Here is a 23,002-nt window from a genome sequence, read left to right on the forward strand (position 1 = left end):
AAGGGTGTCGGTGCCAGAAGCTGTTGGGAGCCAGGAGACGGCACCGAGGTGCCGGAACCCCGACGCGTCGGTACCTCCACAACCGACGGAGACCTCTCCTCTCGATGATGACGCTTCGGCGTCGACTCCTCTTCAGGATGCACCGAGGGCGTCCGGTGACGGCGCTTCTTATCCTTTTTCCGATGCACGTCACCGGCGCCGGAGGGCATGGAGGAGGAGGAGGTCGATCCCCCTCGGTCTCGAGGTACCGGGTCAGACAGGGTTCGGTCCCGTGGCTCACGAGCTGAGGGAGTGACCGGGGCCGACTGCCCACGCGGCCTCTCAACCCCACTCTCAACCGGCGGACCGGCGGGCCGACGGGACCTGTTCTCCTGGGGTCGCTGCCATCGGTGCCGATGTCTCGGGCATCGATACCGGTACCGAAGAACCGGCCTTCGATACCGATGCCGTCGAGGTCGACGTCGAGGGGCCGGCGCAAGTTCCAAAAAGACGGTCCCGCAGAACTTGCCTCGCAACCTGAGTCCGTTTCCGGAGACCGAGACACAAAGCACACGACTTGAGATTGTGCTCCGGCCCGAGGCACTGGAGGCACCAAGCGTGGGTGTCGGTCTGCGAGATCGGCCGGCCGCAGCGACCACACTTTTTAAATCCACTCGGGACCTTCGAGGACATCGACGGAAAAATCGCGTCGGCGAAGTCAAAGTCGGCAATGGTGGCTAAAATCACACCACGAAAAAATTAACCGACCGAGCGGCCACTAGGCCGCAACGTGGCGTCCCCGCTAGAAGCGAGGGAAAAGGGGGCAAAATTCTTTTTTTTTTTTTTTTTTAAACAATACAAAAGAAAAAGAAGGAAACCGAACGGTAATCCAAAAGCGACGATCCGCGTAAACGCGGTCGAAAAATCCGGCGGCTGAACAGAGAGAGAGGCAAACGCACAACTCTCTCCAGTCGCGGAAAAAAAGGAACTGGCGGGAGCGGTCGCGCACGGGCGGGAAGACGGCCGCGCATGCGCGGTGGGCGTGCCCTGCGTGCCGACCGTCCCGCGAAGCTTCTTTCCGGTTGGTGGGGGCTGCCGCGGACGTCACCCCCAGTCGTGAGAACAAGCAGCCTGCTTGTCCTCGGAGAACTTAATCTACACTTCCCTAGCTGTAAAGGATTAAAATACAAACTAACACATGCATCCAGCTTTTCCTACATGAGCACGCAGCTGTGGAATGCACTACCAACTAACTTGAAAACAATTAATGAAATAACTAACTTTCGCAAATCTCTGAAAACCTCTCTCTTCAACAAGGCCTACCACGAGAATCCATAGCTTAAATATAACACTTCACTACTCTTCCCTCACTCTGAATGTCTTCTTTCTATTAAGGTCTGCTTAACTCTTTTTTGTCATCCTTGATCTATTTGTAACACCAATTGTATCTTATACCCTGTAATGGCGATGCCATTACAGATCTTTGTAAGCCACATTGAGCCTGCAAATAGGTGGGAAAATGTAGGATACAAGTGCAATAAATAAATGTGTTAACCATGCCCCCGTCCCGCCTTCACTACTCCTCTGACACGCTCCCTTAAACTTTGGCCGCTCCTGCGACAGACTGCAGTTGAGGGCAGCCAAAATCGGCTTTCAATTATGCCGATTTGGCCGCACCTGAGAGAAGGGCGCCCATCTCCCGATTTGTGTCAGAAGATGGGCACCCTTCTCTTTCGAAAATAAGCAGGATGGTCTATATCTGTTGTCATTTTTCTATGTTTCTAATCATATTTCCAAAGAATTGACTGTCAAGCAACCATAAATTATCTTTTAACAGTATCACCAGGGCTTTTATTGAGGGGGTACTTGGGGGTACTGTGTACCGGCACCTTTTCTATTGTCTGTTAAATTGACCCATGCATGTCAAGTACTCGCACATGGATTACATTTGGTACTATTACATTGCAGATGTCATCAGCAGTCATTGACAGAAGTTACACAATAGCCTGAAGGATAACAATCCTATATTGACTTTTATATTTAACATTGAACAGCCAACTATTCCTCTCTCGTATCCCCAGCTATTCCAATCATGCACACTTACTTAAGAGAAAAGCCAACATTCGTTTCACCATGCATCCATCCTCTCTCTCTTCTCCATTCATTAACCCCCCCCCCTTCATCCCCCCCCTCCCCATCAGGTTTGCAGTGTTTGAGAATTATGGTGGTTCAAGATCTCGAGAAGTCGCAGCCAGAGAGCCACGTACTGTCTATTATTCTCATTTAAGGCATGTGCATAAAACATATTTTGGTCCCCAAGTTTTAATGAAAGATCTCAGGTTCTACATAACAATTCTGCCTTGTCATAGATTCTGTGACTGGTTGCAAGGGGCCTAGCTATTGTGGGGTGGGTCCCTCAGTGATCACCCCACCCCTGAAGGGTGGCCTGACATTTGAGTACCGGCACCTTTTTCGCTGGAAAAAAACGCATTGAGTATCACTGACACCAAATTATGTAAATTTCAGGTACTGGATTGAGCATCTTCGAGAGAGAAGTGCCCAAAGAGAAAGTTTAATCACCAGAAGCCCTGACTGCTGTCTACCCATTCCATTTTCCTAGCCTGCCATGCGAATGCTGAGTAAAATGACAGAAACAGAGGAGAGGAATGTTCCTAGAAGTGTTTACAGTCAATACCAGCCAGTTTATCACTGTCTTCCTGTCCACGGATGTTGTTGTTGACAACATTTGAACTAGATATAAAAAATTTTAATAGCCCTTCATTGAAGTACTTCACCTCAACAAATGTCACAGCAGCTCACCTACCTAACTATACGGTGCTTCTGTAATGAGCTATTTATGTTTTAAACAAACACATCATGAATGAAAAACTTGTTTTATGGCCCAACAGTTTCCTCCTTTTCCTTCAGGGTCCAGTTTGGTTGGAACCCAGGCACAATCCGGCATCATAAACCCTCATTTGTGCATAATGGGGGGGGGAGGGGGGTCTCATTTTATATCCTCATATTTAACCAGCTATCACAGTGGCATCAGAGCTCCTTCTAGAACTTTTCAAACACATATGTACAGGGCTGCCGAGAGACTAGGCTGGGCCCGGGGCAAGGCCGCCCCACCTCTGCCCCCCCTCCCGCTGTCCCCCCTCCAACCCCCCCCCCCCCGCCGCTCCCCCCGCCGCTGCAGTCCGCAGTCTCACCTGCCTGCCTCCATGACTCCGGGCCCCCTTCATTCAAAGCAGCAGTCGCAGATCGCGTCTCTTCTGGCCTTCCCTCCCTGTGTCCCGCCCTCGTCTGAGGTAACTTCCAGTTTCCGCGAGGGCGGGACACAGGGAGGGAAGGCCAGAAGAGATGCGATCTGCGACTGCCGCTTTGAATGAAGGGGGCCTGGAGCCGTGGAGGCAGGCAGGTGAGACCAGGGACTGCAGCGCCGGCGGCCTGACCCCGGCACCGGGCCCGGGGAATTTTGCCCCCCTCTCGGCGGCCCTGCATATGTACCCTAAATCCAGCCACTAGGTAGCATGGAGAAGTAGCCTAATGGTTAGTGCAGTGGCCTGAGAACCAGGGGAACTGGGTCTGATTCCCACTGCAGCTCCTTGTGACTCTAGGCGACTCATTTAATCCCTCCATTGTCCCAGGTACAAAATGAGCACCTGTACATAATACATAAACTGATTTGATTGTAACCACAGAAAGGCAGTATATCAAATCCCAATCCCTTTCCTTTTCCCTGTTTGCCTATCTGCTCAACATCCCTCACCTAGCCAGAAAGCAGACAACACACCCCAGGATTTGAACCCAGGTCTCTCTGTAATAAGAAACTTCATACCTGCCCTCTATCCTTCCTCATAAGGCCAGATGCAGCTGAGCGTACTTCAATAAGTAAAAGATATCAAATGATCGTGGTTGATCACTCACCCATTAATTTCAGAGGAGCCCAACCTGGGGTCAAATTTCACAGATGGCCTGTTGCTCACTGTGGCTGGATCTGTCTCCTTCATGTCAGCTCCAGCAGACCAACCATCCAGTGCTGAAAAGCAGAAACAAAAACAAAAAAAAAATTTGTTTGAACCAAAGAAGCTGCAAATACCCTTTTCCAGGGTACTAATACAATAACATTGTGTAAGCTTCCTGGGAGCTCGACTCTCTTTGTCTAGTCAACTGGCAGGAGAGTTGATTTTTGCTGCGGAGCACAGAGTGGATGTCAGTTCAGACAGCTGACAAGACTGTTGTTTTTCAGGGTAAGCTCAGAGGAAGACACACCAGTGAGAGCAAACTGGACAGATTCACTCTCAGCTAGTTATACATTAGCATCCACAGAAAAAGTCCTCACTCAACATTCTCGGTGTGCATTTGAAACTGGTTTCCAACCAGTTTTCAGTGCATTCCACAATACTGAAAGTTTGAACCTGATTTCTAATTCATTGTGAGACACTTAACTGTAGCTGTACTGTGTTTGTTTTGTTTTACTCTGATCAGGAGGAAGAATTAGCATAGCTCTATTTTACTCAGAAATTTCTTTTAGAAAAGCAAATTTCAGTCAACCCTATGCCAAAACTTCAGATGATCTTGAAAACATGTTGGTATCCTTCAGGAACAGAACGTTCAGAAGCTGATATTTCAGGACAAGTGCCACTGTAATACCTTAAAACAACAACAAAGCTTGGGACAAGTGCATGGGGTTCTACAACAAAGGCTCGTAAGGGCCCACGCGCACCCAGCACGCACTAAATCAGCATTATCGCCCAGCTACCGCGTGCCCCAGGTGGTAATTCTGAATTCAACGCATGCCAAAAACACGCGGTAGAAAATATTTTCTACTTTCTACCACGGGGTGCCTACCCAGCAGTAAATGGCAGTTGGCACGCTGCATGCTTACTGCTCGGGTAGCGCGTGAGACCTTACCGCTAGGTCAACGGGTGGCGGTAAGGTCGCAGGCCGAAAATGGATATGAGCTGGTTTCAATTTTAGCACACATTTATTTTTATTTATTTATTGCATTTGTATCCCACATTTTCCCACCTCTTTGCAGGCTCAATGTGGCTTACAATACATCATGAATAGTGGAAATAGACATTTAGTATTGCAAAAATATCTTGGGTGACATGATAATGATAAAGCATGATAGTAATATAACAAGCAAAAATCGTTAGGCAGTACTGGATATATGTGTAGGAGTTCACATTTGTTGATCTTTGTGGTATGCTTTGTCAAAGAGATGGGTCTTCAGTAGTTTGCAGAAATTAGTTAGTTCATAGATCATTTTTAAGTTGCGCGGCAGCACGTTCCAGAATTGTGTGCTCAAGTAGGAAAAGGTTGATGCATGCGTTAGTTTGTATTTTAGACCTTTGCAGTTGGGAAAGTGAAGATTAAGGAATGTGCGGGATGTTTTTTTAGCATTCCTGGGTGGTAGGTCTATCAGGTCTGACATGTAGGCTGGGGCATCTCCATGAATGATTTTGTGAACTAGGGAGCAAATTTTGAACGTGATGCGTTCTTTGAGTGGGAGCCAGTGTAGTTTTTCTCGTAGGGGTTTAGCACTTTCATATTTTGTTTTACCGAATATGAGTCTATCTGCAGTGTTCTGGGCTGTCTGAAGTTTCTTGATTATTTGCTCTTTGCAGCCAGCATAGAGTGCGTTGCAATAGTCTAGATGGCTGAGTACCATTGATTGTACCAGGTTGCAGAAGACGGTCCTTGGGAAGAAAGGTCTTACTCTTTTTAATTTCCACATTGAGTGGAACATCTTCTTGGCTGTGTTTTTCGTGTGATTCTCAAGTGTTGGTGACGATCAATGGTAACTCCAAGAATTTTTAGGGTGTCCGAAATTGGAAGATTCAGTTTTGGTGTGTTAATGGTGGTGAATTTGTTCGTATTATGTTGAGAGGTGAGTATTAGGCATTGGGTTTTTTCTGCATTGAGTTTTAGCTGAAATGCATCCGCCCATGAATGCATGATATGTAGGCTCTGGTTGATATCATTGGAAATTTCCTTTAAATCTTGTTTAAATGGGATGTAGATCATTACATCGTCTGCGTATATGTATGGGTTGAGGTTTTGGTTTGATAGCAGTTTGACCAAGGGTACTATCATTAAGTTGAATAAGGTCGGTGAGAGGGGAGATCCCTGTGGAACTCCACAATCAGGTATCCATGTGGCTGATGTAGTCGAATTAGATGTCACTTGGTATGATCGTGTGGTTAGGAACCCTTTGAACCAATTTTCAGGCCCCTTTAAAAAAGGCCCTTTTTCCTAGACGTGATAAAAAAAATGGCCCGGCGTGCGCCTAAAAGACGCACTCGCACTACTGCAGGCCACTTTTTACCACAGTTTAGTAAAAGGGCCCCGGCATCTTTAAGGAAGTGATAGGGAGAGTAGATTGCATGGACAGGCAGACTGGATAAGCCATATGGTCTTTATCTGGCTACATTTTTCTCTGTTTTTATTTTATTTTGTGACATTTATATAGCTTTAGGACAGAAGGTTTTAGGCAGCACAGAAACCAAGACCATCTAGTGCTTCTATTCACATAATTTATTCTGTAACTAGAACAACATTCTTGTCTGATTTACATAAATTGCACAAACTATGCTGTGATCAGGAAAGGATCAAATAAAACTGTTCACACATCCATCAATCTACACATATAAATGGACGTTTCTAGTCAAGAGAGATGTTAAATCAATTTAATTCTTGCTTCTTATTTATGGCTTTTCCCCATTTGTGACTTAAATAGTGTCCCTTCTGCAAATGATTTTAAAATTTTTGCAACTGAAACATAGTGTGATGCAGTGGCGTAGCCACAGGTAGGCCTGGGTGGGCTGGGGCCCACCCAATTATGGCTCAGGCCTATCCAACAGCAGCACACGTATTAGCGATAGCTGGTGGGGATCCCAAGCTCCGCCAGCAGAAGACTTCCCCCTGATGGTAATGAAAACGCTATTCTCCAGGATACCAGCACCTGCGCATGCTCAGTTTTCAGGGCATGCCAGCTGCAGACTGAAAAGGTGGAAAGAAGCGTTTTCCCGCCAGCTGAGATTTTTTTTTGTGGTGGGTGAAGGAGAGAACACTTGGTGCCCACCCACTTCTTGCCTAGGCCCACCCAAAATCTGTTATCTGGCTACGCCCCTGGTGTGATGGTACAACAATGAGCATCAGCCTAGAAACTGGAATATCCGAATACAGTGGCATTGCGGCTTATTTTCAAAGCACTTAGACTTACAAAGTTCCATAGGTTACTATTGAGCTCATTTTCAAAAGAGAAAAATGTCCAAAATGTGGCATAAACCTGCATTTGGATGTTTTCCCTCACAAAAACATCCAAATTGGTATTTTGAAAAACAATTTTTAGACGTTTTTCTATGAAGTACGTCAGAAGTGCATTCAAATCACAAGGGCGCATGTCAGGGGCATGTTAAGGGTGGGATCTCAGCGTTCCTAACACTTGGATGTTTTTCAGCCATAATGGAACAGAACAAAACCGTCCAAGACTAACACTAAGACGTTTTGAGCTAGTCCTGTTTTATAACGAATAAGGCACAAAAAGATGCCCTAAATGACCACTGGATGGAATCAAGGGTGACTTCCCCTTACTCCCCCAATGGTCATTAACTCCCTCCCACCCTCAAAAGGTAAAATTATGTATAATCATACCTGATAATTTTCTTTCCATTAATCATAGCTGATCAATCCATAGACTGGTGGGTTGTGTCCATCTACCAGCAGGTGGAGATAGAGAGCAAACTTTTGCCTCCCTATATGTGGTCATGTGCTGCCGGAAACTCCTCAGTATGTCGATATCAAAGCTCCATCCGCAGGACTCAGCACTTAGAGAATTACACCCACGAAGGGACACTCTGCCCAGCTCACCACCGCCGAAACGGGGGAGGGGAATTAACCCAGCTCATCCCCACACAAGTGGGGGAGGGGAATCCGTCCAGCTCATCCCCGCGGAGCGGGGGAGGGACACCACACCCGCCGATGCGGGGGGATCTGGCTTATCCTGCAACCGCAACCGCGGGAGGAGCTGACTGACCCTAACACCGCCGAAGCGGGAGGGGTACAAAACTGCCCTACAGCCGCACGAAGCGGGAGGGAGTGCCGGCAGAATTTTAAGTCTCAATCCAGCCCCGTAAAAACGGAGGGGAGAGGAATGCAGCAGCTCACTGTAACACAAACTCGTCTTAACTCTTGAAGAATCCAAGTGAAAAAACTTGAACACGAAGTCTTTCTGAAGTAACTGAAGACTAAACTTGAACCTGAAATGCAACCAGAATAAAAACAATACAGATATCTGGGAGGGGCTATGGATTGATCAGCTATGATTAATGGAAAGAAAATTATCAGGTATGATTATACATAATTTTACCTTCCATATCATCAAGCTGATCAATCCATAGACTGGTGGGATGTACCGAAGCAGTACTCACCCAGGGCGGGACATAGAAATCCCTGACCGCAACACTGAAACTCCAAACCGGGCCTCCGCCCGAGCAGCCACAGTCAAGCGGTAATGCTTGGAGAATGTATGGGCCGAAGCCCAAGTTGCCGCCTTGCATATCTCTTCCAAGGAGACGGAACCGGCCTCTGCCATCGAGGCCGCCTGAGCTCTTGTAGAGTGAGCCTTCAGCTGGATAGGCGGCACCTTCCCCGCGGCCACATAAGCCGCTGCAATGGCTTCCTTGACCCATCTTGCCACTGTAGGCTTAGCAGCCTGCAGACCCCTACGAGGACCTGAATACAGGACAAACAGATGATCCGATTTCCGGAAATCATTGGTCACTTCCAAGTATCTGATGATGACTCGTCTCACATCCAGATATTTAAGAGCAGAGTACTCCTCTGGGTAGTCCTCCCTACGAAAGGAAGGGAGACATAGCTGCTGATTCACATGGAAGCGAGAAACAATCTTGGGCAGGAAGGAAGGCACTGTGCGAATAGTCACTCCTGCCTCAGTGAACTGTAGAAAAGGCTCTCGACATGAGAGCGCCTGGAGCTCGGAAACTCTTCTGGCTGAAGTGATAGCCACCAAAAAGACTGCTTTCAACGTCAGGTCTTTCAGAGATGCCCTTGACAAGGGTTCAAACGGCGGCTTCTGCAATGCTCTCAGCACCAGGTTGAGATTCCACGCAGGCACCACTGAGTGCAGAGGAGGGCGCAGGTGATTAACTCCCTTGAGAAAGCGCACCACAGCTGGCTGCGAAGCCAGGGAAACACCCTTCAGGCGGCCCCTGAAGCAAGCCAGAGCCGCTACCTGGACCTTAAGGGAACTGAGCGACAGGCCTTTGTCCAGACCTTCTTGCAGGAACGCCAACACTGAAGAAATTGGAGCAGTGAAAGGAGAAAGAGAGCCTGCTTCACACCACGCTGCAAAGATACGCCAAACCCTGGCGTAAGCAGTAGAAGTAGAGCGTTTCCTCGCTCTCAGCATAGTGGCGATGACCTTGTCTGAGAAGCCCTTCTTCCTCAGACGCTGCCGCTCAATAGCCAGGCCGTAAGACCAAAGGGGGAGGGATCCTCCATCACCACGGGACCCTGATGTAACAGGCCCTGCTCCACTGGCAGCCGCAGAGGATCGTCGACTGAGAGCCTGATCAAGTCCGCATACCAGGGACGCCTGGGCCAATCCGGACCTACCAGGATTATCCTGCCGGGATGCTTTGCCACCCGGTCTAGTACCCTGCCCAACATGGGCCAGGGCGGGAACACATAGAGAAGCTCTTGTGTCGGCCATTGTTGGAGAAGAGCATCTACTCCCAGGGATCGAGGGTCCCGTCCTCTGCTGAAGAAGCGCGGCACTTGGCAATTGGCCGATGACGCCATCAGATCTAGGCTCGGCTGGCCCCAGCGCTTCGTGCTGTCCAAGAACGCCTGAGCAGATAGCTGCCACTCTCCGGGCTCCAAGGTATGGCGACTGAGAAAGTCCGCCTTGACATTCATGACTCCGGCAATGTGGGCCGCTGACAGCTGTTCCAGGTTCGCTTCCGCCCACTGGCATAGACTCATAGCTTCCTTGGCTAGAGGGGCGCTCTTGGTACCTCCCTGGCGGTTGACATAGGCCACAGCCGTGGCATTGTCCGACAGGACCCGTACAGGCTTCAACACCAGTACCGGGATGAACTCCAAAAGCGCCAACCGAATGGCCCTGAGTTCCAGGAGGTTGATAGACCACTTTGCCTCTGCAGGAGACCAGAGCCCCTGCGCTGTCCTTCCCAAGCAGTGGGCTCCCCAGCCCGATAACGAGGCGTCCGTCGTGACGACAATCCACTCTGGGGACACCAGAGGCATTCCCGCAGACAACTTGTCTGTCTGCATCCACCAGCTCAGCGCCTTGCGCACTGCTGGATCCAAGGGAAGACGCACCGCATAATCCTCCGACATCGGAGTCCAGCGCTGCAGCAGAGAGTGTTGTAGTGGTCTCATATGAGCCCTGGCCCAGGGCACTACTTCCATCGTGGCCGTCATAGAGCCCAACAGCTGCACATAGTCCCAAGCCCGAAGAGGAGAGGCTACTAGGAACTGGTCCACCTGAGCCTGAAGCTTGACAATCCGATTGTCTGGCAGGAACACTCTGCCCACTTGGGTGTCGAATCGAACTCCCAGATACTCCAGGGACTGAGTCGGGCGCAGCTGGCTCTTCTCCCAGTTGATGATCCATCCCAGGGAGCTCAAAAGAGCAACTACCCGGCCCACAGCTCTGCCGCACTCTGCATAAGAGGGGGCTCGGATCAACCAGTCGTCCAGATAAGGATGGACTTGTACTCCTTCCTTTCGCAGGAAGGCCGCTATGACCACCATTACCTTGGAAAAGGTCCGCGGAGCAGTAGCCAACCCGAACGGGAGGGCTCTGAACTGGAAGTGTCGGCCCAGGACTGCAAAACGCAGAAAGCGTTGATGAGGAGGCCAGATGGGAATATGCAGGTACGCTTCCTTGATGTCCAAGGATGCCAGGTACTCCCCTGCCTTCACTGCCGCTATAACAGAGCGGAGAGTCTCCATGCGAAAGTGCCGCACTTTCAAGGCCCGATTGACCCCTTTGAGGTCGAGGATAGGCCGGACAGAACCTCCTTTCTTTGGTACCACAAAGTAAATGGAGTAACGCCCCTTGCCAAGCTGACTTTCTGGCACCGGAACGACCGCACCCAGGCGGATCAGATTGTCCAAAGTCTGCTGCACTGCCACAGCTTTGACCGGAGACTTGCAGGGAGAGAGTACAAACCCGTCTCTTAAGGGTCGGCAGAACTCTAGCTTGTAGCCGTCTCTGATGACTTCCAGCACCCAAGCGTCTGAAGTTATTGTGGTCCACTCGCCCAGAAACGAGGACAGCCGTCCTCCAATCTGCACTGGGGCGTGGACCAATACCCCGTCATTGGGTACGAGACCCTGGGGGAGGACCGGAGGGAGCACCTCCGGGACGGCGGTCTCTGCGAAAGGAATGCTGCTTGGGGGAGAACTTCCTCTTAAAGGAAGAGGGGGCAGAAGCACCCGACCTGCCCGGGCGGTACCGACGGGCTTCCTGAAACCGTCCTCTGGAGGTACCGGGACGAGCACTAGCCCGAGCCCTGACCTCCGGTAACTTCTTGCCCTTAGACGTGCCGAGATCAGTCACGATTTTGTCCAGCTCGACCCCAAAGAGCAGCTTGCCTTTAAAAGGCAATCTAGCCAGGCGGGATTTTGAGGCGTGGTCAGCAGACCAATGTTTCAGCCAAAGCCACCGCCGCGCAGAGACAGTCTGAGCCATGCCTTTAGCTGAGGCTCTCAAGACATCATACAGCAAGTCTGCCAAATAGGCCAGGCCCGATTCCAGGGCTGGCCAATCATCCCTCAAGGAATGATCCGAGGGGAAAGCCCGCTGCACCATAGTCAGGCACGCCCTGGCCACATAGGAGCCGCAAACTGAGGCCTGCAAACTTAAAGCAGCCGCCTCAAAGGACGACCTTAAGGCCGCCTCCAATCTCCTGTCTTGGGCGTCCTTTAGGGCCGTGCCACCTTCCACCGGCAATGCCGTTTTCTTAGTCACCGCAGTGATTAAAGAATCCACGGTAGGCCACAGATAGGCCTCACGTTCACTCACAGCCAAAGGATAGAGGCGGGACATAGCCCTAGCCACTTTAAGGCTCGCTTCTGGGACATCCCATTGAGCCGAAATTAAGGTGTGCATGGCATCATGCACGTGGAAGGTTCTAGGCGGGCGCTTCGTCCCCAGCATAATGGCAGAGCCAACAGGGGCTGAGGGAGAGACGTCCTCCGGAGAGGAAATCTTCAAAGTGTCCATGGCCTGTAACAACAGGTTGGGCAAATCCTCCGGGTGAAAAAGCCGCGCTGCAGAGGGGTCATCCGCTCCATCCGAGCGGGGATCCGTCTCCTCCAAGGAATCCGCAAAGGACCGTTGGGAGACCCCAGACACGCTGCCCTCATCTACATCGGAGGAGACAAATTCCTCCAAGGCCTGGGAATCAACCCGAGGGCGTTTACCTCTGGGAACCTCAACCTCTTTACCAGAGGAGGGAGCGGGGGCAGCGTTGTGCATGAGGAAGGCCCGATGCAGCAGCAAAACAAACTCGGGGGAGAAACCCCCCAGACTGTGCACTTCCGCAGCCTGGGCAACAGCCCTAGGCGCTCTCTCAACCGGCGCTCGCAACAGCGGGGGAGAGACATGCTGCGCATCCAAAATGGCGTCCGGCGCGAAACTCCGCGAAGGAGCCGCGCGGGAAGAACGGCTCTTAACTTTAGCCGCTTCTGTGCCGTCGCCCAAATTAAGGGCGTTCATGGCATTAATGTCTCCAACCTCAAGGGCGGCCCAAGAAGAAGCCGTCCGAGCCGCGTGGCCGGCCAAGATGGCGGAGGCGAGGAGCGGGGGATGGGCGTTTATGGCGGGAAAAACCGCCACGCCGGAGGAAGGACCGGGACATGCATCGGTCGCGAAACTGTCACCCACCAAGGGCGAATCTGGCTTGAAGACCCCCGCATCCCCTCTAGAAGCGCTCGAGCGACCCGGGGAGCGACCCTTTGCGCCCTCGCCCTCCGACGCCATGTGCCACGAGGAGAAGAATCGGGGAACCCCCGCCCGCTATAAAAAGGTAAAAATTACCTGCTGTCCGCTCCGAGTCGTAACGACCTGGTGTCTCAGTGAGTAGCTGCAATAGACGCTTAAATAAACGTCGAAATAAACGCCTTTAAGGCCGTTCAAATTTTTTTTTTTTTTTTTTTTTTTAACGGAGCCAGCGGGAGGGGGGAGAAAAGGAGGGACCTGGCACCACCAGGTTTGCACTTGCTCAAAAGAGCCCTCAACCCCAGGCACTCAACAAAACCTAAAAATTAGGCTTGGAGGCCTAGCCAGAGCTGCTGCTGATGTGTGACCACCACCTGCTGAGATAGAGAACATACTGGGGAGTTTCCGGCAGCACATGACCACATATAGGGAGGCAAAAGTTTGCTCTCTATCTCCACCTGCTGGTAGATGGACACAACCCACCAGTCTATGGATTGATCAGCTTGATGATATGGAACATGTGATTAAAAACACTACTTGCCAGTAGGTCACATGGTACCATGCAGGAGTGAAGACGCATTAATCAAGACTGGAAGTGGGCTTAGCAACCTTTAAACCTTGGAGGCTAATATTTATATCTTGGGGCAGTGTGTTGTATCGGTGAGCTGTTCAAGAAGGGTACGATGGCAGCTAAAATGCAGAAAAAAGAAAAGGACAGAAGCAAGATCATTGACCCTAAAATGGCGGATGTGCAGACTTCGCCTTGCTGTAGTGTATGCTCAGCGTGGACAGTTGAGATCACCGCGGAGGTCACTGCGGCGGTGGAAGCGGCATTGGACAAGAAATTGCAAGCCTTATTTGACAGAGCAGAGTTCGCGCATGAAAGATTGGATGGTTTCCACCTGGATCTTGACCACATGCAACAGAGAATAAGTGACATAAAAGACTGCATGGCGGAGGCTGCTGAACCGATGGGGGCTTTGCAGAAAAAATTATCTGATTTGGAATTAAAATTAGACGACTTGGAAAATCGTTCCCGTCACAACAATTTAAGACTTATTGGCCTACCTAAACAGATAAAAGATTCGGAAATGGTGAGTTTTCTCGAACGTTGGATTCCCCAGTCGCTGCAGCTAAGCAACCTGCATGGCCCGTTGAGGGTGGAGAGGGCGCATCGGGTAGGCCCGAAGAGACATAGAACTGCTAGGCTGCGTGCGGTGACCTTGAAAATTCTGCATTATGGTCATAAACAAGCTGTCCTGCGAGAACTGCGTTCCGGCCTCACTCTCTGCCACAAGGGGCAAAAAATCCTTTGCTTCCAAGACTACTCTGCAAGGGTCGCGACAGCGAGAAGGGCGCTCGCGCCCGTTTGTGCAGCTCTATTTGACCGAAAAATCAAGTTTGCTTTAGTATATCCGGCTAAGTTGAGAGTAACCCACGAGGGATCAGAAAAGACTTTCGATGCAGTTGCCTCAGCACAAGAATTTGCTAAGTCTTTGGCAAGTGGGGCTGCTGAGTGACTACTTAACACATGGCTAGTGGAATGACTACTGGAGTGGTTGTTTCAGAGCTTGCCATAACATTCTGGTGGCACTGAAGAAGATCTTTGAAAAGCAGACAATAGAGCTGGCAATTGGACTTGGGGGGTGAGAAGAAATCCTGTGTTCTATGAGTCTACTCAGGACTAGAGGGCATGAGTTGAAGCTACAGTGTGGTAAATTTAAAACGAATCGGAGAAAATTTTTCTTCACCCAACGTGTAATTAGACTCTGGAATTCATTGCCGGAGAACGTGGTACGGGCGGTTAGCTTGACGGAGTTTAAAAAGGGGTTAGATAGATTCCTAAAGGACAAGTCCATAGACCGCTATTAAATGGACTGGAAAAATTCCTCATTTTTAGGTATAACTTGTCTGGAATGTTTTTACGTTTGGGGAGCGTGCCAGGTGCCCTTGACCTGGATTGGCCACTGTCGGTGACAGGATGCTGGGCTAGATGGACCTTTGGTCTTTCCCAGTATGGCACTACTTATGTACTTATGTACTTATGGTGAATGTCCTGAGAGACTGGCTAAACATAGTGTATATACAGGTGATATTGGACTGCTTGAAGCCATCTTTACGACAACCTTTAAGAAAGTTATTTGATGTTTTCTTTTGGGAAGCTTAATGGGTTCAAGGGGGTTTGAGGTGTGAGGAGGTGGGGTGGAGGGGGAGAGTAATTCAGAATGACTTCATGATAAGGAGGATAATTTAAGGGGTTGGTGTAATTAAAAGGTTAGATGGTTCATCACTTTCCCTTCACCCCCCCCCCCCCTTCTTTTTTTTTTCTTTTTTCTCTAGGCTTGTCCGTTACACATTAATATGGGGAAGTAGGATGCCTACACGTGCTGAGTTCTCCTCTGGAACTCGTAGGAGGGGGTTAATGTTAATGGTGGGCTGGGAAGTGGGTGGGGTTTCAAGGGGAGGGAGGGTATGCTCCGGGGGCTTGGCGTTGGGAGGAGGAAGGGGGTGGGGGGCCTTACTTGGCGGTGTGAGTGGAAGGAGGGGTGCAGGCTGGGGCGCTCGTCCTTTGGTAAAAAATGTATAAATCTACTACTACTACTACTACTACTTAACATTTCTAGAGCGCTACTAGGGTTACGCAGCGCTGTACAATTTAACAAAGAGAGACAGTCCCTGCTCAAAGAGCTTACAATCTAATAGACAAGTGAACGGTCGGTCCGATAGGGGCAGTCAAATTGGGGCAGTTTGGATTCACTGAACGGTAAGGGTTAGGTGCCGAACGCAGCATTGAAGAGGTGGGCTTTAAGCAAAGACTTGAAGACGGGCAGGGAGGGGGCTTGGCGTAAGGGTTCAGGAAGGTTGTTCCAAGCATAGGGTGAGGCGAGGCAGAATGAGCGGAGCCTGGAGTTGGCGGTGGTGGAGAAGGGTACTGAGAGGAGGGATTTATCCTGTGAACGGAGGTTACGGGCGGGAACGTAAGGGGAGATGAGGGTAGAGGTAGTGAGGGGCAGCAGACTGAGTGCATTTGTAGGTAAGAAGGAGAAGCTTGAATTGAATGCGGTATCTGATCGGAAGCCAGTGAAGTGACCTGAGGAGAGGGGTGATATGAGTATATCGGTTCTGGCGGAATATGAGACGTGCAGCAGAGTTCTGAACAGACTGAAGGGGGGATAGATGGCTAAGTGGGAGGCCGGTGAGGAGTAAGTTGCAGTAGTCCAGGCGAGAGGTAATGAGAGCGTGGACGAGAGTTCGGGTGGTGTGTTCAGAGAGGAAAGGGCGAATTTTGCTGATGATAAAGAGGAAGAAGCGACAGGTCTTGGCTATCTGCTGGATATGCGCAGAGAAGGAGAGAGAGGAGTCAAAGATGACTCCGAGGTTGCGGGCAGATGAGACGGGGAGGATGAGGGTGTTACCAACTGAGATAGAAAGTGGAGGAAGAGGAGAAGTGGGTTTTGGTGGAAAGACGATAAGCTCGGTCTTGGACATGTTCAGTTTCAGGTGGCGGTTGGACATCCAGGCAGCAATGTCGGATAAGCAGGCCGATACCTTTGCCTGGGTCTCCGCGGTGATGTCTGGTGTGGAGAGATACAGTTGGGTGTCATCAGCATAGAGATGATACTGGAAACCATGAGATGAGATCAGGGAGCCCAGGGAAGAGGTGTAGATTGAGAAGAGAAGGGGTCCAAGGACCGATCCCTGGGGAACACCAACAGATAAGGGGATGGGGGTGGAGGAAGATCCATGAGAGTGAACTTTGAAGGTGCGGTGGGAGAGATAGGAGGAGAACCAGGAGAGGACAGAGCCCTGGAACCCAAATGAGGACAGTGTGGCAAGAAGTAAGTCATGATTGACAGTGTCAAAAGCGGCGGATAGATCCAGGAGGATGAGGATGGAGTAGTGGCCTCTGGATTTGGCAAGGAACAGGTCATTACAGACTTTAGAAAGTGCTGTTTCTGTCGAGTGAAGAGGGCGAAAACCGGATTGAAGCGGATCAAGGATGGCATGAGAGGAGAGAAAATCAAGGCAGCGGCTGTGGACTGCGCGTTCAAGTGTCTTGGAGAGGAAGGGTAGGAGGGAGATGGGGCGGTAGTTGGAGGGACAGGTAGGGTCTAGTGATGGTTTTTTGAGGAGTGGCGTGACTACAGCATGCTTGAAGGTGTCGGGGACAGTTGCAGTGGAGAGAGAGAGGTTGAGGATATGACAGATGGAGGGGGTGATAGTAGGAGAGATGGTGTTAAGTAAGTTGGTGGAGATGGGATCAGAGGAACAAGTGGTGCATTTTGAGGAGGAAAGAAGGCGGGCGGTTTCCTCTTCGGAGATATCAGGAAAGGAGGAGAAGGAGGTCTGGGTTGGTTGGTTGAGGGAGAGGGTTGAAGGGTGAAGAGGAGGAGGTGGCTTGGTAGTGAACTCAAGGTTGATCTTTTGCACCTTGTCGCGGAAGTAGTCAGCCAGTGATTGAGGAGAGAGTGACGGGGGGGTGGGAGCGGAGGGCACTTTGAGGAGGGAGTTAAGGGTGGCGAAGAGACGACGAGGGTTAGAGCTGAGAGAATTAGTCAATTGGGTGTAATAGTCCTGTTTGGCAAGGAATAGTGAGGACTGGAAGGAGGATAGCATGAATTTGTAGTGAAGGAAATCTGAATGGGTGCGAGATTTCCTCCAGAGGCGTTCAGCAGATCGGGCGCAGGAGCGAAGGTAACGGATGCAAGGGGTCAGCCAGGGCTGGGGATTAGTACGCCTTGTGGGACGGGAGGTGGATGGTGCAAGGGTGTCCAGAGCAGAGGAGAGAGTGGCATTGTAAGCGGAGACAGCCTCGTCAACAGACTCGGAGGACATGATGGAGGGGAGGAGATTAGAAATACTAGATGATAAGGTGGGAGGGTCAATAATCTGGAGATTCCTGGAAGTAGTGGTTAATGTTGGGCGGAGCTGAGGGGGAGGGTGAAGAAGTGTGAAGGTGATCAGGTGATGATCAGAGACAGGAAGAGCTGAGGTGTGGAAATTGGAGGGTGAGCCGGAAGAGGAGAGGACGAGGTCAAGGCAATGGCCATCACGGTGAGTAGGGGTGGTGGAACATAGCTGGAGGTTGAAGGAGGATGTTAGAGTGAGGAACTGAGAAGCGTGAGAGTTGGACAGGTCATCAACGTGTATGTTGAAGTCTCCGAGAATGAGGGATGGAGATGAGGGTTCAAGAAAAACAGAAAGCCAGGCATCGAAGTCGGTGAGGAAGGAAGGGAGGGATTTATCAGGGGGGCGGTAAATGACTGCCACTCTGAGTGGCAACGGGTAGAATAGACGGATGGAGTGGACTTCAAAGGATGAGAAGCAGTGAGACTGTGGTAGGAGGAGGGGTTGGAAGCTACAGGAGGGCGAGAGTAGTAACCCGACGCCTCCTCCACGGCCAACTAGGCGGGGAGTATGGGAGAAGAGATAGCCTCCATGGCATAGAGCCGCAACTGAGGCAGAGTCGTCAGGGGAGAGCCAGGTTTCAGTTAGGGCAAGCAGGTGAAGGGAATGAGAGATGAAGAGATCGTGGGTGAAGGAAAGTTTGTTGCAGACCGAGTGGGCATTCCACAGTGCACATGAGAAGGGGGTGGTCCTCAGGGGTCATATGATTAAACTGGTGTCATGGAACGTGGGGGGGTATTTCCTCCCCAGTCAAATGCAGTAAGATTTTACAGACATTGAATAGACAAAAAGCCCACATAGCAATGCTTCAGGAGACTCATTTGAATGCTATGGAACATAAAAAATTATGTCGATGGTGGGTTGGAGATTATGTGGAGAGCCCTGCGCAGAATAGGAAAGCTGGAGTTATCATCTTATTTCATAAGGGGCTCCACATTGAAAAGAAGCATACGATTGTGGATCCTTTAAGTCGGTCTATAATCTTGAAGATTCACTTGAGTCATAAGCCTTTGTTATTAGTCAATGTCTAAGCGCCTAACCAGTATGACAGGGACTTCTTCCAAACCATATTGAAACATATTCGTTCCTTTGATCAGATCCCAATTATTATGGGGGGGGGGGACGACTTTAACTCAGTGTTTGACCCTATGGTGGACAACACGGGACCCTCTAGAGTGAGGCCTGTGAATTATGCAAAGGGGGTGCCATGGTTGTGTTCCTTATTGGATTTGGTAGACTCCTGGCGTTTGTTTCACCCAGGCAAAAGAGACTACATGCATCTTTGTAGAGCACACAACACACAGTCGCATATAGATTATTTCTTAGTATCGATGAGTTGTGCTCCATCCTTACTTCAAGCGGAGATAGGGCCTACTCAGGTGGCTGATCATGCTTTGATCTACTACTACTACTTAACATTTCTAGAGCGCTACTAGGGTTACGCAGCGCTGTACAATTTAACAAAGAGAGACAGTCCCTGCTCAAAGAGCTTACAATCTAATAGACAAGTGAACGGTCGGTCCGATAGGGGCAGTCAAATTGGGGCAGTCTGGATTCACTGGGTCTCCATTTCCTGGGGGACGGATCGGAAATATTGGGCTAGGTGGAGATATCCCAGGGAACTGTATTATGACGCCCAGTTCGCTTCTTATATACAATCTCAATGGCGGGAATATGCAGAGTTTAATAGGGAGAATTATCAAGCAGATCCCATACTATTCTGGGAAGCAGCTAAAGCGGTGTTGAGAGGCTCTATCATATCTTATTATTATACGCATAAAAGGAGAGTGAGGGATGCAGAGCTGCTTCGGATGGAGACCCAAGTTAGGAGAGCTAAACAACTTTTTGGAGCCACTCCAAACACACTTAATTAATTCGTCTATTAACATCACAGGCTTCCTTGAACCAGTTAATTCACGCTAAAATGCAAAAATCGTATATCTATTATCGATTCCAGTTGTATAAGTATGCTAATAAACAGGGAATGTTGCTGGTGAGATTAGTGAAACGGTTTGTATCCCCACTACAAGATGCAAAGGGAGGCTACCATCGCACAACCGAGGGTATCAACGAGGTTTTTAAACAATTTTACGCGCATTTATACTCTCCTCCAGAAGATCTGGGGTTGGATGTGGAAATGTACCGTTCGGGACGAAGTATTCCTAGGATTACAGGAGCCCAACAGGAATGCCTTAATGCAGATATATCTGAAGAGGAAGTGAGATGGTGTATACGTGATAGTCCATTACACAAGTCTCCGGGAGTGGATGGTCTTACCTCTGAATTTTATAAAATTCTTGTATCGGACATAGCTGCATGTCTGTTGGTGGTGTTTAACCGCTTTGTGCAGGTGGGTGCACTACCAGAGACTCTGCGGAAAGCTCAGATAGTGGTGTTGTTAAAGCCCGGAAGAGATCCCCTTAAGGCAGGATCATATCGGCCTATTTCTTTGCTTCCCTTTGAAACAAAATTATTTGCCAAAATTATGGCTAATAGACTAGCTCGGGTATTGCCAGATATAGTAGCTGCTCCACAGGTGGGGTTCATTAGGGAGCGTTCAGTGGCACGAAATGAGAGAAAGATTTTGGCTGCATTGGAGAGATTGCATCGTCACTCAATACCATCGTTTTTAATCAGCTTTGATGCAGAAAAGGCATTTGATCGAGTGCATTGGGACTTTATGTTTGCGACTTTAAAGGCATATGGTATTGTTGGTTTTTTTTAACAGGGCGATAAGTGCTGTCTATCAGGGCCCAGTTGCAGACGTCTGGGTAAATGGGATGTCATCTGAAACATTCGGGATTGCATGAGGCATGAGACAGGGATGCCCCCTCTCCCCGCTACTTTTTGTGTTGGTCTTAGACCCCTTGATTCGAGATATTTTTGAAGCAGAGGACGTGAAAGGAGTCAGGACAGGCACTGAACAGTTTAAGATATCTGCTTTTGCAGATGACCTTTTGCATGAGCCTCAATCATCCTTGCCAGCACTATTGGACATTTTTGCTGAGTTTGGAGACTTTTCAGGGTTTCGTCTTAACTTAGACAAATCTGAGGTCCTTACTATTCATTTGCAACATAAGCAATGGGAACGATTAAATTGTCCATTTAAGAGAGCGAGAATATCTTTCACCTACTTGGGGATTCAACTTACCGGGAATCCTAGGCAACTATATGAAGTAAATATTGCCAAATTGATATCAGCTACTAGGGAGCTCCTTGGGAGATGGGAGGGCCTCCCGATATCGCTGATGGGACATATATCATTGTTCAATATGGTCATATTCCCTAAATGGCTATATTTCCTACAGACCTTACCTATGTATCTTAGTAAAAGGGATATTAGAGCCTTAACGAGTATGCTATCAAGATTTTTTTTTTTTTTTTTGGGGGGGGGGGGGGGGGGGGGGAGAAGGCCGCAGATTTGTTTCTCTAACTTGGTGGGGAATTGGAGTACAGGTGGCTTGGGAGTCCCACACATTAAACTTTATAACATGGCATGTTTGCTGCGTCATATGGAGCATTGGCTCTCTCAAGTGTATTGGTGCGCCCCTTGGTGGCGCTTTGGAATGACTTGGCAAAACTTTGGTCTTTTGACCCTCGTTGTAGTAGGTTACTGCCCATTCAGGGGAATGGAGAGTTCCCTCCGGGAACTGAAAACCCGCATTTGGTGTCCTGAATGGAAAGTGGGCTTAAGTCTTGGAGCCAGGAGGTACTATCAAGGCCCTATAATCATTACAGTTGGGTACCTTAGACTGGGCTGATAGCTTTGCATATAAACAGTTTACACATTATATAACAGCGTTACCTAGGGTGTCTCTTGGTGTTGATTTGTCCACTAGGTTCTGTGAACTCTTTGAAATGGCATTGAGTGAGCCTATATCGATTTCTTTGCTTCATAAAAGATAGTTGCAGTTTTGCCCTCAGCGGGATCTTGGTCAAATTGCTGGCAGGTGGTCAACGGACCTGCAAATGTTGGTCACTACTCAAGATTTGCTGAGAGGTTTGCGTTGGACTCTGCGAGGGGCGGAACTGACAGAATGTCAGGCTAGAGTGATTTATGGGGCTTACACATCTAAGTTGAGGCTGTGTAGAATGGGTGTAGTAGACTCCCCTCATTGCATAAGATGCAATGGCTCCCAAAATAATAACTATCATGCCATTTGGATATGCCCGGCTATCAAAGCTTTTTGGATCAGAGTGATTAGGTTTTTGGAGGGAATATTGAACCAGAAGATACGGATGATGCCAGAGTGTGAAGTGTGTCTTAGCAAATTGGACTCAATTAGAGGCCCCTTCATATTGGCAATGGCGCAATAGATTTCATGCTGTACTCATGTTTGAACTTCAGGACTCCCTAAATAACTTCAAAACACAACGTAACTTCTATCTCACTTGGGAGCGATATATAAGTAATTTGGCACATAGGGCCCGTAGTAATATTCTTAATAAACTTGGGGCCCTATCAGGTTAACTTTTAAGCTTATAAGGGTTCGAGGAGGGGGCCCCATATTTCTTACTCTCATTGTTGGGCTGAGAGATATACCATGTGGAGCAAAAGGGGGATGGGGAGGGTTCATTCGTTCATGGAGCTATGACACAATCGTAGGTATTGGTTCCTTCGGGAGAGGGGAGGCTTTGGGTGTGGTTAGAATAGGGAAGAAATTGCATTAGTGAAGACAAGAATGACATGTCTGTATTAAAGTTAAAGCCTCTTGTTACTGAAAAGGGCAGGGATAAGGATATCAATATGTTATAAGTTGAAATTTGTGATTCTTGCACATACTTTGCATAGGGAAAAGATGTATAATTATCTTTTGGTTGTACATGCTTTGAATTAACATCAATAAAAATGTTGAAACATAAAAACACTACTTGCCAGCCTCAGATGTTAATACTCAGGTCCATTAGAACAGCATGCAGGTCCCTGGAATGATGGGTGCAGTGCACTGCAGACAGGTGGGCCCAGGCCCACACCCCTCCCCACCAGTTACACTTGTGGAGGAAACTGGGAGCCCTCCAACTCACCAGAAATCCACTGTACCCACATATAGGTGGCCCCCTTCACCCATAAGGGCTATGGTAGTGGTGTACGGTTGTGGGTAGTGGGTTTTG

The 23,002-nt window shown here is 49.3% G+C and overlaps 1 protein-coding gene across 2 annotated transcripts in view; it reads right to left on the reverse strand.

Annotated features, from left to right (window-relative positions):
• LOC115468605 (phosphatidylinositol 3,4,5-trisphosphate 3-phosphatase TPTE2-like) overlaps positions 1-23,002 on the reverse strand; it is a 149,924-nt gene that overhangs the window by 105,674 nt on the left and 21,248 nt on the right. The window contains exon 2 of one of the 2 annotated variants that reach the window (XM_030200427.1): positions 3,910-4,021. In XM_030200427.1, the coding sequence (XP_030056287.1) occupies positions 3,910-3,992 (83 nt within the window). In that variant the 5' untranslated portion in view covers positions 3,993-4,021. Of the gene's footprint in view, positions 1-3,909; positions 4,208-23,002 lie in introns of those variants that run through there. The other variant, XM_030200426.1, reaches the window with a different exon arrangement.

The sequence above is a fragment of the Microcaecilia unicolor genome, chromosome 4 (assembly GCF_901765095.1).
Source record: "Microcaecilia unicolor chromosome 4, aMicUni1.1, whole genome shotgun sequence".
Lineage (NCBI taxonomy): Eukaryota > Metazoa > Chordata > Amphibia > Gymnophiona > Siphonopidae > Microcaecilia > Microcaecilia unicolor.